At 41.1% G+C, this 17,970-nt stretch overlaps 3 protein-coding genes across 4 annotated transcripts; 1 reads left to right on the top strand and 2 right to left on the bottom strand.

The window, feature by feature from the left end:
• Positions 1-371: 371 nt before the first annotated feature.
• pigh (phosphatidylinositol glycan anchor biosynthesis, class H) lies at positions 372-2,528 on the bottom strand. The gene is made up of 5 exons (XM_068341847.1): positions 2,394-2,528; positions 2,053-2,222; positions 1,416-1,625; positions 1,204-1,287; positions 372-1,037 (listed from the first exon to the last, which is right to left on the bottom strand). The coding sequence occupies exons 1-5, from the start codon at positions 2,404-2,406 to the stop codon at positions 963-965; spliced, it is 552 nt and encodes a 183-aa protein (XP_068197948.1). The 5' UTR covers positions 2,407-2,528; the 3' UTR covers positions 372-962.
• A 678-nt stretch (positions 2,529-3,206) lies between these two features.
• On the top strand, positions 3,207-8,661 carry zfyve1 (zinc finger, FYVE domain containing 1). 2 transcript variants are annotated; one of them, XM_068341843.1, is made up of 14 exons: positions 3,207-3,361; positions 3,707-4,220; positions 4,313-4,556; positions 4,636-4,896; positions 4,985-5,199; positions 5,311-5,417; positions 5,934-6,042; positions 6,126-6,223; positions 6,331-6,448; positions 6,611-6,781; positions 6,895-7,075; positions 7,167-7,280; positions 7,709-7,930; positions 8,525-8,661. In XM_068341843.1, the coding sequence occupies exons 2-14, from the start codon at positions 3,732-3,734 to the stop codon at positions 8,560-8,562; spliced, it is 2,367 nt and encodes a 788-aa protein (XP_068197944.1). In that variant the 5' UTR covers positions 3,207-3,361; positions 3,707-3,731; the 3' UTR covers positions 8,563-8,661. The 2 variants fall into 2 exon arrangements, with proteins under 2 accessions (XP_068197944.1, XP_068197943.1); XM_068341842.1 differs by having other exon boundaries at positions 3,207-4,220.
• Positions 8,662-11,220: 2,559 nt separating this feature from the next.
• Positions 11,221-17,522, bottom strand: wdr21 (WD repeat domain 21). The gene is made up of 14 exons (XM_068341844.1): positions 17,370-17,522; positions 17,111-17,272; positions 16,830-16,972; positions 15,504-15,661; positions 15,230-15,312; positions 14,791-14,893; positions 13,945-14,088; positions 13,780-13,829; positions 13,595-13,674; positions 13,369-13,461; positions 12,949-13,046; positions 12,628-12,804; positions 12,402-12,516; positions 11,221-12,136 (listed from the first exon to the last, which is right to left on the bottom strand). The coding sequence occupies exons 2-14, from the start codon at positions 17,215-17,217 to the stop codon at positions 11,904-11,906; spliced, it is 1,584 nt and encodes a 527-aa protein (XP_068197945.1). The 5' UTR covers positions 17,218-17,272; positions 17,370-17,522; the 3' UTR covers positions 11,221-11,903.
• Between the last annotated feature and the right edge of the window lie 448 nt (positions 17,523-17,970).

A 17,970-nucleotide genomic window follows, 5' to 3' on the forward strand; every position in this document is an offset into this window, starting at 1 on the left:
AGATGAGGAAGATTTTCTTTCAAGTAAAACTGTAATGTGTATGGTGGATTTGACACATTATAAAAATCCCATTTAATAACCTTGTTACATAGTTGAATATATTTGACACCCTAGTCTAGATAATGCTACATTTGGTTTTATTACCTGCGTATTTGCAGTACACCGAACTGAATGTACTATTTGTGGTTCAATTTATGAGCTGAAATAAGGGTGGTTCTGCCCCCTACTGCCTACAGAAAGAAAGGCGCCTCAAAACACTGGCCAAAAGCATACAGTATCTACGTAGGTACTGTAAAATGATAATAATTTAGAAATAGCGCTTGTTTAATGTTTTATTAAATTTATTTGCTATGAAAAAATACTTAGTAGGAATGCTTCGAAATCACACAAATAGAAAGGAACAGTCAGTTAAAACCAAAATACATAAAAATATTAAATTGTAAAAGGTAGTTTCTAGTTTTTGTCTTCAGGTTCAAAGAAGCACCGAATTCTGACAGTAGTGTGACTTTTCAAGTTTTTTGAGTAAGATCACAACAATGCAAAACATAAATTAAATACTGTATGACAATAAAATTAGTTTTTAAAACAACTTTCTTACAGTCAGAAAATAATATTCATATCCTGGCTGCACTTACACAGATGACAAATCAAGGATTATTCATTCATTCATCTTCTTATCCGCTTATTCCAGTTTTGCGGTTCACAGAGATTGCTGGAGCTCATCCAAGCTCACTTATGGCCGAGAGGAAGGGGACACAGAGCGGAGTCACATCAAAAGACAAACGTTCACTCATGCACACACATTAATACATCCAGGAATTTTGAACGATCAACTTTCAATTATTTGCATTAAATCAAAACCTACCAAATTTAGGGAAAAAAGTAGAAAACTGAATTAAATTGCATCCACTGAGAGAAGACTACATTAAAGGCTAGCTGAAACATTGGTCATGACTTGTGTGTCATTTGTGTTTCAAAAGAATCTCCTGACAGCTTTTGTAGACTTTCATCAAGCAGTTCAGCCTCGGCTTGGAACTCTGAAAACAAAGAGCGAAAGTTAATCAGAAATGCATCAGTGAATGACACTGAATATATTATACAGTATATATATTTTAACCTAGGCACATAGAAATAAGCAGCCAAAATGTAATTTAGTAAAAGAAATGCTTCTTTATTATATGCATACGCTGCAATCAATCTCACCTGAAACAACGGTACAACACTTGATACTGCATTAGGTTCATTAGGATCCTTCAACAGCACACAAAGGTAGTAGATGATTTGATGCTGAAATAACAGAATAGAAAATCAGTCCAATCCATACATATTTATTGTCAAGATGACATAATTTGGGTTATAATACATAATTATTTAAACTACGTTAATTTGCATACAGGTGACAGAGACAAACCAACCATGTGAATAGCTTCATTGATGACAATGTCCTTGATCTTGCTCATCTCAATAAATGAGGTGGTCTCCCGGCCTGAAGCATAGCTGGAGGACATCTGAATGCCTAAGGAGCCGATGACGAGCAACGACTCATGGTCCACCTTCACAAAGTGGATGTGTAGCACCATACCAACCAGGGTAATGATTATAGCACTGGAGAGGGCTGCTGTGTTCTGGAAGACATACATTGGAAGTTACTGTAAGATTTTACTTATTTCTATACATTAATTCCCAATCATTAATAATACTCCTGTGCTCACATGTGCAGATAATACATATCATCATCAATATTCTGTTCACTAGAAGTATCTTGATCTGGTTTCACACAATGTAAATAATCATAAGGAAGTTCTAGCAAGGTAAGAAATATTGATAAAAATAAATTATGCAACCGACTGCCCTGATGAGGAGATGAGTACAAAATTATTGTTGGTGCTTTCATTTAAGAAGTAATCTGACAGGAAGTATACAAATTCAAGAAGAGCCGTCATAAATAATAATAGTGCAACCACTATATTTGATCATAAATCAAAGGCATACACCTAGGTACCACAGATACTATTTAGCGATAAGTACAAAGCAGTGAAAAAGTGGTCTGACCTCTGTGAAGAAGAACACGGTGTATGCAACAAGCCAAACACAGCAGGTGTACGCCATCACTTTGCCGATGGACACTTTCGGGGAGCTCACGATGAATTCCTTGCAAAAGCCGGAGTGACTCTGACAGTCCAGGGATAACGCGTTTCCATTAATATCAGTGGAGGATTCAACTTCCATGGTGAAGCAAACAAAGATAAGCAAAGTCCAAGTATGTCATTAGCTAACAGAAGTCTCGGTAACACAGCTAGCTTAGCTAGCTAACAATGACAACAGGTTAGCATTGATGAACCGGCAAGGTCACTCGCAAAGGACAACATGAAATAAAAAGAGAAAAAGCGCACCTTTTGCAGTCATATGTATGACGATAATTTCCGCAGTTAAGTACAAAATTATAAAAGCGTAACAGAAAAATACTGCCCAGGTAAAATGTGGCACAGTCACTGAATTTGTGTAAAGTCTCACTTAGGACGCACTCGTTACCGACACCGGCGTACACATGTTGGATAGTATTTACTCATGTTTTTGACCAACAGCCAGAGGTTTTTGAACAAAAACTAACAAAATTCACGTATATGGTAATGCAATATGACAATAGTCACACATTTATGTTAGTAATGTTAATATGAGAATGGTTTTTTTAAATATATTAGTTGCTTTTTTTTTGTTACTATGTAACTACGGTGTACGCCGGTAACGACAAAAATACACCCTAGAGCAGCTGGAGTTGCAAAGCATTATGGGAAACAGCCGGTTTAATCAGTAGCCAAGCTGTTATTATTAAACACATTCAGAAACCATGTCAATCGAATTGGTCATTAAGTCGTTATTTGAATTATTTCCGGTTTGCTGATTCTAACAACAAAAAAAGGGAAATATATTACACTTTCCGTTTTGGCTTTAAAATGAGAAACACTGATTTCGTCTATTTAAAAAAAAAGGCTTAAAAAAACAACAACAAAAACTAACGAACAACACGATAACGAAAATATCTAAGATAATAAGCTGTAGGTAGAAAGAGAAAAACTAATTCCAAAGTCGTGTTTTTAATGCAACTCCAAAGCCTTCACTTCCCATCATGCATTGTATTTTATGACTTTTGAACTCTGGATAAAAACAAGCCGATCAGCTGGTGTAAAAGCCAGTCTGATTCATAGCTCGGCTAGCTAACTTTGCCGCTGTCGGTAGCTGTTGTGTCGGTCGGCAGGATGGTGACAGACACGATACGTGGACAGTTTTATTTTGGTCTGTGATGAGGCAGCTGCATTTGCATTCAGTTAACGAGTCGTCGTCCGTCGGACTAGCTGCTACTGTAGGTCAGACGACTGAAAGGGTGGTTGTTGGTCTCTTTGTGTGTTTCTTTGTGTCGTTAACGCTTTAGTAGTTAGTAATCAAAAGAGTTACGTAAAAGTATTTTTAGACACTATGGCGACCACCTTGGGCCTTTCTTAAGTACCAACTGGACACGACAGTTAATGTTAGCTAACAAAGTGTGCCAAAACATTTAGTCATTTTAAGTGTTTGAGAGTAAAACTCGTTAATTCTAGTTGAACGCCACAGAGCAGTCCCACAAAGGTTTCATGGGATTTGACTGGAGATTTTCTTGAGCCATAACTCTGTGACACCCACTGCGTTATTTTTATTTTATTTTTTGCAGTTCTTGTTTACCTGTCAGGTTTGAGATGAGTGGTCAAAGTCCAGCTGTAGATAAAGGAATGAACGCAGCCCTGGGCTGTCAGGAGAGCTACGCTTGTGGGGGTTCAGATGAAGCCACTTTTGAATGTGATGAATGCGGCAGCTTGCAGTGTTCCCGGTGCGAACTGGAGCTCCATCGCCAGGAGCGGATGAGGAATCACGATCGAGTTCGGATCACACGGGGTCACGTCCCGTTTTGTGACGCGTGTAAAGGTGACGGCGGCAGCTCCATCAGCGGTGGACGGCTCAGGGCGGCGGTGCGCTGCCAGGGCTGTAAGATCAACCTGTGTTTGGACTGCCAGAAACGCACCCACAGCGGAGTGAACAAGAGGAAGCACCCCCTGACACCTTACCCCCCCGTCAAAGCCCCCCAGGGGAACAGCGTGAGCGCTGGGGAGTCACAGATGGAGCTGTTGAAAGCAGAGCTGGAGAAAGTGTGCAGCTTCATATTGGTGGATGAGAGGGAGGAGATGCAGGTAAACTTCTTCATATTGTTTTTGGGCTTTTTGAATGCAGCTGATTGGTGTGATGATGATGATGATGATGATGATGATGGGTGATTTTTCAGGTGAAGAATGAGGAGGACTTTGTGAGCAAACTGGGTTGCCAGCCAGATGAGCTCCTCAAGGTGGTCTCAATCTTTGGAAACACCGGAGAGGGCAAGTCCCACACCCTGAACCATACTTTTTTCCTCGGACGAGAGGTGTTCAAGACGTCACCCACCCAAGATTCCTGCACTGTGGGAGTGTGGGCAGCGATGGACCCTATGCATCGGGTGGTCGTCATCGATACTGAAGGACTGCTTGGGGCTGGTATGAAATAAGTGATGGATTTGTTTAGTATCTAATAAACATGGGATGTCGCTTCACAGGCTGTGTTTTCCTTTATTAGGGGCCAATCAAGGTCAGCGTACTCGTCTGCTTCTTAAAGTCCTGGCCATCTCTGATGTGATTATCTATCGAACCCACGCCGACCGTCTCCATGACGATCTCTTCAAGTTCCTCGGTGATGCATCGGACGCCTACCTGAAGCATTTCACCAAGGAGTTGAAAGCAACGACCACCCGCTGTGGTCTGGATGTCCCGTTATCCACTCTGGGTCCTGCGGTAATAATCTTCCATGAGACTGTCCACACCAAGCTGCTGGGATCAGGTACAGGAGCAGATCTATTTTTGATGTTGTCATCTTTGTACTTAGCAGGGCTTTAATGAGCCTGTCTGATTCTGTTTCCCATGTCTAGACAAACCTGCCGAATCAGTTGATCGTCTTCTCCAGGAGCGTTTCAGGAAGTTGGGCTTGTTCCCAGAGGCGTTCAGTTCCATCCAGTACCGCGGTACCCGGACGTATAACCCCCCCACAGACTTCTGCGGTCTGCTGCGCAGCTTGGAGCAACAGCTGGATAACAACAACACCCGCTCGCCACGCTCTGCCAGTGTCATCTACAAGGCTCTGCAGGTAGTGATGCTTGATTGTGTGCTTCTGTATAGTTGGTGTGCTGTAGAGAGAATGCTGTTACATATGCGTTAGTTGTGTTAATGTGTTTGTGTTAATACACCTGACCTTCAGGCCCTGAGTGAGAGCTTCAGTGGGGATATTCCAGATGAGCACATGACCAGTAACTCATTCTTTCCAGATGAGTACTTCACCTGCTCCTGCCTCTGCCTCAGTTGTGGGTATGTGTCTCTCTGCTTCCTCCAGGTGTATTTGTTCATTTACAAAAATACAGTTCAAAAACCACAGTGTTTACAAGCCTATTTGCCCAGACAGTTTGTCTTTTGATCCTTATTGTTATTATTTAATTCAGTCAGTAACATATAATACTTGTCTGGTGAAACACATCACCTCTAGCATGTCAGCGGTGCCTGCTGGAGGCAACGCGGCCTGGTTTCATGTATTATTTTTTTCCTCTGATCTCAGGGTTTTTTATAGGTTTCTGTAAATTAAAAAATGGAGTGGTCTTTTGGGGCTTTGTTAGATGAAGTAATCATAGCTGTTTCTGAAAGCAGTGTGTAGAGGAAGGTTGGCAGAACCCAGAACTGCTGACTATTTTGGAGCAGGCAAGCTTTGTTAGTGAAACGCCGCTGTTTCCGTGGACAGACTGAAAAGGTCCCTCATCCCCTCTGCCTTCAAAGGCACAGAGGACCACAAATATAAACCCAAATGTAGACTGACTGGATGTTACCCTACAGTTCGAGCTGTAAAAGAAGCATGAATCACCTGAAGGAAGGCCTCGACCACGAAGCCAAACATCGCTGCCGCTACTCTGCACAGTACGACAACCGCATCTACACCTGCAAGGCAAGAACAAACCCCACAATTCCTCACAAGTGTGTGTTCAAGCACACTTGCTTGATGATGCATTTCTGTGCTGAACGTCTCAGGCGTGCTATGAAGGAGGGAAGGAGGTGATCGTGGTTCCCAAAACGACGGCCTCATCTGACTCACCGTGGTTTGGTCTGGCCATCTACGCCTGGTCCGGGTAAGTCACAGAACCATCACTGTTAATTTCCTTTTTGTGACACAAGTCCCTGCAACCTCAAAATCTGTCTCATATTCAGGAGTTGAGATCTCGTATCCTGTGTTCAGGTATGTGATCGAGTGCCCCAACTGCTCAGTGATTTACAGAAGCAGGCAGTATTGGTATGGAAACCAGGATCCAGTGGAAACAGTGGTGAGAACTGAGATCCAGCACATCTGGCCTGGGGTAAGAACACAGCGGAATAGCTTCAATCACATTCTGTAGGTTGTATATGTATGACCAGGAAATAAATACAAATGTTTGTTTTATAAATTCTTCTCCTTTAAGCATGTTTCATGTTCATCTCATTTATTTATTTTTATCTTCAATCCTCCTTCTCTTTTGCAGTCTGATGGTTTTTTGAAAGACAACAACAACGCAGCCCAGAGACTGCTCGATGGCGTCAAGTACATTTCTCAGTCGGTGTCTGAACTCAGCGTGAAGCCTGCCAAAGCAGTCACATCCTGGCTCACTGACCAGATTGCTCCTGCATACTGGAAACCAAACTCCCTCATCCTGGTACGCATCCATCATGTGTTTCATTGCTGTGGAAAAACAAAAACAAAAAGTCTTTGAATCTTATTTACTGGAATTTAATAAGCAGACTCACATCCTCACCGTGTGTGCTGCAGAAATGTCATAAATGTGGGGAAGAGTTCGAGCCCAACATCACCAAGCATCACTGTCGTGCCTGTGGAGAGGGCTTCTGTGATTCCTGCTCTTCCAAAACCCGGCCGGTCCCAGAGAGAGGCTGGGGCCTCGCTCCTGTTCGGGTCTGTGATGCCTGTTTTCATAACAGGGGAATCCCAACTGGTTAAGTCTTCCTAATTTTAATGTGAATATGTTTCTACTGATTCTTAAAGGTATGAGAGAACCTAATTTCAGGCATGTTTCTCTAATGCAGAGTTGCTGGATGCTGCCTTGGAGGAGGAGGGAGGCACTCTCATAGCCAGGAAGGTTGGAGAGGCTGTCCAGAACACGTTAGGAGCTGTAGTCGGTGCCATTGACATACCTCTAGGTGAGTGTTCGATCTACTTTCATGTCCAAAATGTTGCAGGCAGGACACCTGGGAAGTCTGATACAGGAAAATGTGGCAGAAATTGCAGCAGAATGTCTCACTTATATTCAGAATGTCCATTTGCACAGCATTTATAAACTTGATGACTAAGCTTGTGACTCAGAATGACCGCTATTCAACTCAAAATCCACCAGACGATCAACAACAAACATTTCGAGATCATTTTGAAACATGTATTCATCTTTAATTACATGTATGTAGGACAGTTATTAGGATTCAGCCACGTGTTTTCCTTTCAGTAAAAGAAAGCACGCGATGACTTAATATTTTTTTTCAGTTATTTTTTGAACCTGTAGTCACAGATGTCACCATCTGTTGACATGTGACCCACAGTAACAGCTGCTCCTTCCACTCCTCTTCCTCCCCAGGGCTGGTGAAGGAGGCGGCCCGTCCGTCCTACTGGGTCCCGGATCAGGACATTCAATCCTGCAGTGAGTGCCAGCGTGATTTCTCGCCGCGTCTGTCCATCCACCACTGCCGCGCCTGTGGCCAGGGCGTGTGTGACGACTGTTCTCAGGAGCGGCGTGCCGTGCCGTCCCGCGGCTGGGACCACCCGGTCCGGGTCTGCAGTGGATGCAACCAGAAACCCGGTGAGCTCTAGCAGGACAGAAGGGGAATGGCTGAGTCACCCCCGGCCTCTGGAATCATCATTTTGACTGGGAGGGTGTCTTTCAGCAGCATTGTGACTATTGTCACAACGACAGTGACTGTTGGTTGGACTCTGTTTATTTTATTGTTTTTTTTAAACGCCATCCTTGTATAACTTCATACTGTTGATGCTATTTCACTTTAATAAGTCGGTCATATTCCACACTGTGAAACTGTCAGTGAAACATGAATATCAGAAAGGGAGGAGAGGAATATCTTAATATGTTTTTATGAAAGGGAGTGTAAATGCTTGCTTGTAGTTGAGCGAAATTATCATGTACCTCTACATGATCCTTAATAGTTTGTAATGATGCACATGAACACCCCCCTGATTGCCCCCCCCCCCATTTGCACTCTGGAGTTAAATGCGTAAACAATGTATTGATGACACTGACTGATAAACTTAAATTGATATCCAGGTAAGCACTTTTATTCTATTGTTGTCTGTGCAGGAGCATTCAGGGCTGGCTTTAGAGGTCTGGATGGAAAACACGAGGAATCAAAATGATTTTAGCCTTTTTTTTCCTCCGTTTCAGTTTTCAGCCTTCCACTCTCCAGCCTCAGGAGGATTTGAACAATCACAAGCAAGTTATGTACTGTAGCATTAAGATGCATTCCAACATATTTAATTACTTAGCAATATCTCTTTAGATAATTCCAAAATATTTTGTGGCTATTTGTGTATTTGAATGAGAAAATACGACAGCCTTAACGAAACTGTTCAGATTGAAACTTTGCGAAGAAACTACATCCTCTTAGTGAGGGGGAGATTGCTACATTAGTGGTGATTTTTTTTTTTTTTTTAATGGAGTCGTTTTTAAAATGTTAACTACCATCCAGACTTTGAGTGCAGTGGAATGGCTTGCAACAGAAACTGCATTTTATAAAGTGGCTGGCTCACGGTGTTGAAACCATCTTTGAGGCTGGCCCCTCAAAACATTAGATAGCAAGAGAGTAATCCTTTACCCTCAACTCAGGCTGCTTGTAGCTAGAGCGCCGAGTCAGAAACATCTGAGGTTACCTCTGTTGTAGCAAAACTATATGGCTGACAGTGATGAATAGGACATATGATGCTGGTATGTTTTCTGCTGCACACCTACGAATGGCAAGATTTATCTGTTTTAGTAACTGACTAAACGGGTTCTTGGTTAATAAGTTGTTTACCTGAATTTGTGACCTCCTCGCTATCCCCATCTCAGGAAGAGACGTTTAGAGAATATCACGAGGAATGATATATGTATGCCCTTACAGTATGTATTAAACTGCAGAAACTCAATGATTTTTCATTCATCAGTTATTGTGTTGATTTAAACAAACCTTTTCATATTCAGACAATGTGTAATTACAATTCCATTTCACATGTAAGCACAATAACAAAAAACAACTTCACTGTAGTTGGCATAAGTGTCCCATTTTGCATATTTTTTGCTAAACATTTCCAGTACTGTTTGCCTCATAAGACATTTAGTGTGGTATTACAGCTTTCAATTTAATGTAGTAGAAGATCAAACTAATTTGTCTGCTACTGCTGCTTATTCATGTCATTCCACATCTTCCATCTGTTTGGTGACAGTGACCCGGTGCACACCAGTGTAGTCCATACTCCCGACACCAGCTGGTGCTGTCGTGCCATAGCCTATCATTAAGCTAACATCTTCACTTTGTTCACTAAGGTACTCGAGTTAGAGGACAACGGATGGAACATCAATGTCACCCCAAAATGACATTCACCCGGTCATTATAGAAAACTGGAGAAAAACAATTTCCTCCTTGTGCAAGATACTAAATATGTGTTGACACTAATACTGTAACGTACATACAGTTGTGTTTCAAAATAATAGCAACATGTGTAACCAGATCAGTTTTTGTTAGAAATTATATTACATGGTAAATAATTTACCAGTAGGTGTAAAGGAGTCGCAGAAAACCAACAGACACAACATTCTTGATATGTATGCTCCTGAGTTTGTGCAACTGAATGATTGAAAGAAATGTAATACCAGTGTGGAGTTCAATTAGAGGTCATTCACTGTATGGGGAAAAAAAACCGTGTCGATTAGGTGGCCCCTTACTTTAGGATGAAGCCAGCACGTTGTACATGCATTTCTCCCTTAAAACTGGAGAAAATGGGTCCTTCCAGACTTGATTCTAAAGAAAAGTGTACTTTGATTAGAATGTACTGTATAAAGAAGTATAGAAAATTATGGGCTGCTCGGCTAAAATGGTCTCCAATGCTTTAAAATGAAAATCAAAACCAGAGAAACGTGGAAGAAAACAATTTAGAAAAGCCAGAATGGCAAAGACTAAGCCAAAGATCATCTCCAGGGTGATGAAAGGTGAAGAGATCTGATGTTATCTGTACTGACATAGAAGTCATCTGAGTGAAGCTCATCTATTGGCAAGAAGCCCCAGCAAATATCTGTCAAAAAAAGAAGTTGTGTTGAAGAGAATGCAATTTGCGTCAAACGTCAAGTGGCCCAAAGAAAAATGGAGAAACATTTTGTGGGCTGATGAAAGTCCGATTGTTCCTTTTGGGTCCAAGGGCCAGTTTGTCAGAAGACCCCAAACACTGAATTCAGGCTACAGTAGTCTGAAGACAGTGGTGATGCAAGCATGATGATATGGGGTTGTTTCTCTTACTATGGTGCTGCGTCTATTTATTACATATCAGGGGTCGTGGATCAGTTTGCATATGTTCTTGAATGTGTTATGCTGCAGAGGAAATGCCCTTATTTCAACAAGACGACCACAAACGCCGGTAAGCGAGCAGCAAGAAGCATCACCAACAAAAGTAGTTGTGGAGTGGCCAGCCCAATCCCTGGACCTTCATATAACAGGAAACTTGTGATGTAACATGAAAAATGCTGTTCATGAGGCAAAACCAAGAAATGTGGGCATTGTAGAAGGTTGTCAAATCTTCCTGGGCTGGAATATCTGTTCACAAGTGCCAGAAGTTGGTCAGCCCAAGCAACACAAATGTGAAGCAGTTCTCAGAAACGGAGGTTATACAGCTACATATTAATTGTAACGAATCACAGGAAAGCTAAATCCTTAAGTCTTCTCAGTTTATATAGTAAATGAGTTTGTAAAGAAAAATTGACATTGGTATTTTTTTCCCTTTTTCTGTAAAAGGATTAAAAAATGTTAAAAAATGTATTTCATGATTTGATTTCAAATATTTGTAGTGTTCTCAATACATGGAAATAAAAAGTATTGTACGGAATTTGAACTTGACCCACATTTTTAAACACTTATTTTGAGCACAATTGTACAATACAAAGATTTTAAATAATTCACTTGTAGCCTGAGATTGTAATATTTTAACTCACATAAACTAAACTGATCAGAAGCCCTCTCTAATCATCTTAAAAACAAATGTCTGCAACATTCAAATATCTTAAAAAGCACCACTGTGTTAACTTGTAAATTTTCTTGGGTAGCATCTTTTTTGTAACTCACTATCAACTGAAAAATAGTGCAGTAAAATATACAAAAGCACAGCTTAAGTACAAATGTCCCAGGAAGCAGTTTGTGTACGCTGGCATTTCCTTAAAATACCTCTATGTAGCTTTTGCTACATTGTGAAACCAATGAATGTATACAGTCAGAACAATGCAACTACAAACCTTGTATTTAGCTTGTTTTAATTGTAAACCTATTTGTTTGACAGTGGTGAGTGTAGATTTAAATCTGCTCACAGCTCTGACCACTTAGGAATAGGCCTAGAATGGTAAATGAATATCATCAACATCTGGTTATATATAAACAATTACACATTAACTGCTCAGGAAATTGCAGAAATTTATCTAAAGATCAGTGCAATTTTGCAGAAATTAGCTGTGTAAAAACACAACTCCTGATTTCCAATATTGTGTATAACATGAGTGATTTCACAGAAATTATTTTATTCTTTTTCTAAAGGTCAGTCTGCTGCTCTCCTCCATCCTGGTAATCAGTGTTGTATGGGAAGTAGTACAGGTCGTGTTTGACAGCCATGAGCAGGCCAGGGAGCCCCCTGCAGCCACCCAACTTGGAGGAGAAGACAACACTTGGGATTAGGTCGTTTGCAACTGGGTGAGGTGACGGAATAGTCCTTAGCAGGTGGCCATCTTTAAGACTCCATAATCTTGTGTAACAATCTTGGCCAACTGGGGATAGCAAAGGAAATGCAGAATGAGTGTTTAGTTCTTCCTTTCATGGATAGAAAGCACCTCAGGTAGGAGAGTCATGAAAATCTTTGTCATGGCACTTTAACTGACCACAATGTGATTTTATCTGCACCTGTGTGATTGGAACTCATGTCATGTTCCACTGGCAGAACATTGCAACTGTACTCAGAACAATGCTTGAAATCATTTTAAAAGGGAACATACTTGTTTGACAGTATTGACTGATAATAGATCGATAATGTACCTGCTAATATAAGTCCCTCAGATTCACTGACGTGCATTGGAAGGTATGCGTGTTCATTATAGTGGCCTTTGTACTCCTGCACAGGCTTCATCGCTCTCACGTCCCACAGCTTAATCTGCACATACATATTGAATAAAAACAAAGATTCTCCAGTAAATCTGATCGCATGAACAAGAATGAAATATTCATTTTTTTAAAAACTGAATACACAGGTGGATGTGCTGACCTGGCCCAGCATATCAGCAGCTAGGAGGTAATTCTCATCTTGTAGGACGCGTACGGAGGTGATGGCTGACTCTTGATGGAAGCGGCTCGTCTTCCAGCTTTGATCCCTTCGACCGCGCTGTCGCAGGTCAAGACTGAAGATCTCCCCTGATCGGCAGCCATTGAATAGCACAGGGACCTTTGGTGGGGAAGGCATCTTAAATTTCTGAATGCTCTTTTCCTCCATCCATGGTACTTTGTTAGTCGAAAAAATCCATAAAACTGTTTCAAGTGAAGTTGTATGTGCTTTAATCTTTGAAACCGATCGGAACAGATGACTCACCCTTTGAGCAAACTGCTGAGCTAAGACGTCACTGCCGGTGCTATATGTCTGTGTTCGGCCCGTCTCTGCATCTTTCACTATCACCCTGCGGGACAGGCCTGCCAACACATGCAAGAACACAATAACATGTTGTCCACAGAGGTTAGTCGGGACAAAATGTTTATTTTTCCAAATTTAAGACTTATAGTTTATGTTTGAAAATTAGCTTTCTGTGCTTTATATTAAAAGATAAAAACAAACCCTGATAGAAACTGTAGTGTTTGAACCTACTGAAATCATGCAACTATGATTCAGAGTACTTGACTGTCAAACACTTAAAAGCACAGGTCAAACTACTACCACTCTAGTGAGGCCAGAGCTAATGTCTTATTATCATGTTTAATCATGATTTGCGAGACAAATGATGATAGTTTGACGAACCAGTGCTGAATGTCTTGTCAAACTGGGGGTTGAGACACCAAGCACATGACCATGCTGAGGATATCTTAAAGCTGCACAGCATTCCAGGCTGATCTAAGAACAGAGGAAAAATGAGAGAGAACAAATGTTACAGCAAACGCTGCTACATTCCTTAAAGAATAGTAATAAAATAGGAGGCCCATGTGACAGTTTTAGACAGTCGTGAGAAGATTGTACTCCAACTAACCTGGGTTGGAGTTGCTGAAAAGAGAAGCAGGAAGTAAACTAACACAGCCGGGGGTGTCTGCCACGCCCACCAGACACAGCCTGACAGTCACCTCAGTCAAGAGAAATACAGACGGGGTCGGAACAATGTTGAAGTATTAAGACTGGTGAACTGAAAATAAGAGTGCTGCTAAAGCTGAAGGATACAAGACATGGGAGTCTGGGTAGTTGACTGAGGCCCAGCAGATGGAATTCACCTGAAACATATGTAAGCAGACAACTACTGTCATACACAAACACAGCTTTCTTTAAGTTACATCAAAAAATGGCACAATGATAACTTCATTGCTATAACTCCTGATTCGCTTCTACCTTGCGGTTGGTGAAGTAGAGGTTGTCACACATTTCCACAGACAGAGATCCTCGGCTGCTGCTGCTGAAATTCATGATGCCATACTTGCAGCCTCCGTGTGACACATCGTTGACTGTGAACACTCGCTCAGATGTTGAGTCCCCCTGAGATGAAGAAGAGGGTGGCTCTGTGTGTGCATTCATGGCATCATTGTGTATTTTTTGGTCAACACATAATGGACCAATTACATTACACCTATGTGACTATACTTTGATGAAGCTATAAAGCAAGAGGGTGGCTCAGTGGGTAGTGCTGTCGCCGCACAGAAAGGCAATTCTGGGTTCGAGTCCTGTTCTGTGCAAAGTTTGCATGTTCTCCCCATGTCTGTATCCATATATAAAGGTGAGTATCAAAATGTCTTTCTCACCACACTTTGCTTCTGTATGTAAAAATAAATTAATACCACCACGCCAAGAGCAAGTCATATAACAATATCTTAAACTGGCCTGCCGACTGTTCAGACTTATCTTCCACTGAAAATGTGACACATGAAGTAACAAATACAAAAATGGAGACCCGGTACTGATGTATAACTGAAGTCACATGTTAAGCAAGGATGGGACAGAGCACTTTTTGAAAATGTTTTGTGAACGGCCAATTGGTGTCTTCTGTTCATAAATGCTTACCGAGTGTTGCAAGAAAAGATGATGCGACACATTGCAACTACTTCGGAAGGTGTCACAGGTGTCAAAGTCAGAATGAATCGAGAGTTATATATTTAAAAAAAAATCCTAAAACCCATAATGACCTGCCTTTTGTGCTGTGTTCTTTGCATTTAGGTGAAAGCTGATTGTGTGTGTTCTTACCACTAGGAGTCTGAAGTTGTCGGTGTTGGGGCTGCTGTTGTCTGTGCTCTGGATTTCTAGTTTGTGGCGTCTCATTGCACTGACCTTAACCTCGTGGACACGCCTGTAGATCAAAGTGTAACCATGGTAACAGAAGTTACTAACAATCTGGGGAAAAAAATCAAAACTATATGTGTTAGAGTGTGTGTTTGCCACGGTAATGAACACAAATAATTTGGGTTACTCATGGAGCTAAGCATGCTTTTGAAACCAAAGTGATTAGAATCCTCATTTGTAGCTAGTAACCTTCCAGAGAGGATGCACTCCACACAAACAACCCGATTCTGAGTAGGTAGACACTGTTTGACTAGTCTTTCCAGCTGTTGATACAGTGCGTGTATAAAATGATAACGACTCTTTGTCCATGTATGTATGCATACATACAGTTTGATTAAAATACCTGCAATAGGAGTTTTCAGGTAACAAGCCAAGGTGTCTTTTCTGCAGTAGTAGTGAAATGTTCAATCCTGCTCTTGGTGCTTTCTGGAAAGATAATAATATGTGTGTATGTTAATCACACTTTCTGGCTTAATGACAAATTAAGGTAAAAACAAGTTTATCAATGATCAATCATTCATTAATTTTTTGTCATTCAAAAGTTGTTATTTTTCTGGAATCATTTAACAACCAAAATATAAACCATCTCTTAATAAATGATGTTATAAAAGACTCACTTTTTGGAGTTTTTCATCCTCAGCAAGCATTTTGTTTCGCTCTTTCTCTCTTTCTTTCTCTTGCAGCTGTTCTGTGGTCAGTGGATTGCAGTTGTTATGTCCCGGCAGCAGACGAAAATAACGATTTTTCTCTGGGTCAAAGTAGAAACCAGGCAACTCTAGACACAAAACAGGTAATCGTTTGAAAAAAAATAAATGAAGATCTTGTGTACATTAGGAATAAGAAGATGATAAAGATTTCCACAGCAAGTGATCATCAAGGGCAATGAGGTGGAGGTGGTAGAAAACTATAAGTATCTGGGACTGCAGCTAGACAGCAGACTGGACTGGTCGCTCAACTCCAACTGTGTGTACAAGAAGGGGCAGAGCAGGATGTACTTTCTGAGGAGGCTGGCCTCCTTCAACATCTGTCCTAAGCTCCTTCTCATGTTCTATCAGTCCGTAGTCTCCAGTGTGCTGTCATACGCCATTGTGTGTTGGGGTGGGGGGGCCAGGAAAAGAGATATAGACCATCTGAACAGACTCATCCGCAGAGCGGGCTCAGTGGTCGGGCTGAGCCTGGACTCTGTGGATACGCTTCTGGAGAGCAGGACCATGTCTAAAGTTAAGGCTATCATGAACAACACCAGCCACCCCCTACACACCACCTTCTCCCAGCAGAGAAGCACCTTCAGCGGCAGACTACTGTCACACAGCGCCTCCACAGAGAGGCTGAGGTCCTCCTTCGTGCCCCGTGCCATCAGGGGGTACAATGACTCTCTCAGGAGGAGCGGGGGGGAGGTGGCGAGGTCAGCACGGGGTTGAATGGATTTAATTTAATTAAATTTTACACTGTTTATATATTTTTTTAAATTTTATACTGTTTTATATTTTAATTTAATTTTACACTGTTTATATTTTAATTTTATACTGTTCATATTTTAATTTAATACGGTTATATTTTTTAAATTTAATACTGTTTATTTTATTTTTTAATTTTATACTGTTTATATTTTAGTTATAGTTTAGTATATAAGTCCTGTTACTGCTGCATGTGTCTGTTAGTGTAGTGTATGTCTTGCGGTATGTCCTGTGATGTCAGTGTTTCTTTTTCTCCTGGTGTTTATTCAGTATTATTTGCTATGTAATGCCTGAGCATGTGGATATATACAATTTCCTCCGGGATTAATAAAGTAAGTATCTATCTATCTATCTATCTATCTATCTATCTATCTATCTATCTATCTATCTAATGTTGGCTCTTCAAGTCAGTGTTAATGTAGTATACATTATAACTCTAAAGCATCCATTGCTTTGATGTGAGAAGGAATTGAGTCTGATACTGACCTGGTGCAACAGAATTACTGGACTGAGATGACGACGAGGAAGACGCTGTGTACGAGGATGAGGAGGATGAGGGGGAAGAAGTGGTATGCTTGTCATGTCTCCAATGAGATGCTCTTGAAGATGGCTCTGCATTATGTCCAGACCTTGAACAGACCACAACACGATATTAACCAACAGAATAACTCACATATATGGTCTATGCATGTCCCTACTGCCAACCAGACTACCGTACTCTGATTAAACTAAGTTTCCCAAATGCGTTAATTTTTGATAGGACGTACCAATGTTCGTCCTGTGTCGATCTATGCCGGTTGTTTCTATACCAGGTGCGTTGACCACCATGTCTCCGGTAGGGTCTCTGCCCCTCTCGCCAGTTCCACTTTTTCATTCCTGATGTTTAGGTCTCAAAGTGAGAATCACGTCACGTTGTCGTTCATCCACGTCTATGAGCACAGGCAACGTGTTTACTGTTTAGTCGCTTGATAGCATTGTGGAGCTAGCTTAAGCTACAAATCGTTTTCGACATTTTATTATAGTTACCTGGTATTAAACATTAGTAAATATAAATTAAAGTGTTGATATTCATAATAAAAAGTTTCCTCTTACGGAAAAAAATGATACATTTCTTTTTAAATTAATATAAAATTAAAGTTTTAAAGCAATGAGAATCGAGCTGTAACTAGCCATGTTGGCCCGCCTCTAGATAACAGTGATTGGTTAATTCCTAACAATAAGGGTATGACGTCACAGATGTTCATTGGTTGTTATGTTTAGGAACGCAACCGCCACGCCTGACTATAATATTGCATGACGGTGTTTTATTTAATGTAATTAACCTATTTTAAATTATTATTAACTCTCAGTAACTAAAAATAACATTTTTTTTCACATGTTAATGGACGGACACCAGGAATTAAAACACAATTTAGGTCATCATTGAAGGGCTGATACTATTCATTCACTCATTTTTCCAAGCCGCTTCATCTGCTTGCGAAGGTCGCGGGGAGCTGGAGTCTATCCCAGCTTGTCTTAGGGCGTGAGGCGGGGAAACTCCCCGTGCGACGCCAGTGCACCGCGGAAGGGCTGATACCATTTGAAAGTAATCCAAGCAGTGATTCTTTCACTTTCAATCAATTCCACA

This window comes from Antennarius striatus, chromosome 19 (genome assembly GCF_040054535.1).
Source record: "Antennarius striatus isolate MH-2024 chromosome 19, ASM4005453v1, whole genome shotgun sequence".
NCBI lineage: Eukaryota > Metazoa > Chordata > Actinopteri > Lophiiformes > Antennariidae > Antennarius > Antennarius striatus.

Excerpts from the sequence above, each read along its gene's own strand:
- wdr21 (XM_068341844.1), bottom strand. The coding sequence starts at position 17,217 with ATGAAAAAGTGGAACTGGCGAGAGGGGCAGAGACCCTACCGGAGACAT. Across the intron at positions 15,313-15,503 it reads AGGATGAAAAACTCCAAAAA|AAAGCACCAAGAGCAGGATT; the intron begins GTGAGTCTTTTA and ends TTATCTTTCCAG. Across the intron at positions 14,089-14,790 it reads ACAACTTCAGACTCCTAGTG|GGGGACTCAACATCTGAGCG; the intron begins GTAAGAACACAC and ends TCTTCATCTCAG.
- pigh (XM_068341847.1), bottom strand. Across the intron at positions 1,288-1,415 it reads TCAATGAAGCTATTCACATG|CATCAAATCATCTACTACCT; the intron begins GTTGGTTTGTCT and ends CTGTTATTTCAG. Across the intron at positions 1,038-1,203 it reads GTGTTGTACCGTTGTTTCAG|AGTTCCAAGCCGAGGCTGAA; the intron begins GTGAGATTGATT and ends CTTTGTTTTCAG.
- zfyve1 (XM_068341842.1), top strand. The coding sequence starts at position 3,732 with ATGAGTGGTCAAAGTCCAGCTGTAGATAAAGGAATGAACGCAGCCCTG. Across the intron at positions 5,200-5,310 it reads TCATCTACAAGGCTCTGCAG|GCCCTGAGTGAGAGCTTCAG; the intron begins GTAGTGATGCTT and ends CCTGACCTTCAG. Across the intron at positions 6,782-6,894 it reads AACCAAACTCCCTCATCCTG|AAATGTCATAAATGTGGGGA; the intron begins GTACGCATCCAT and ends TGTGTGCTGCAG.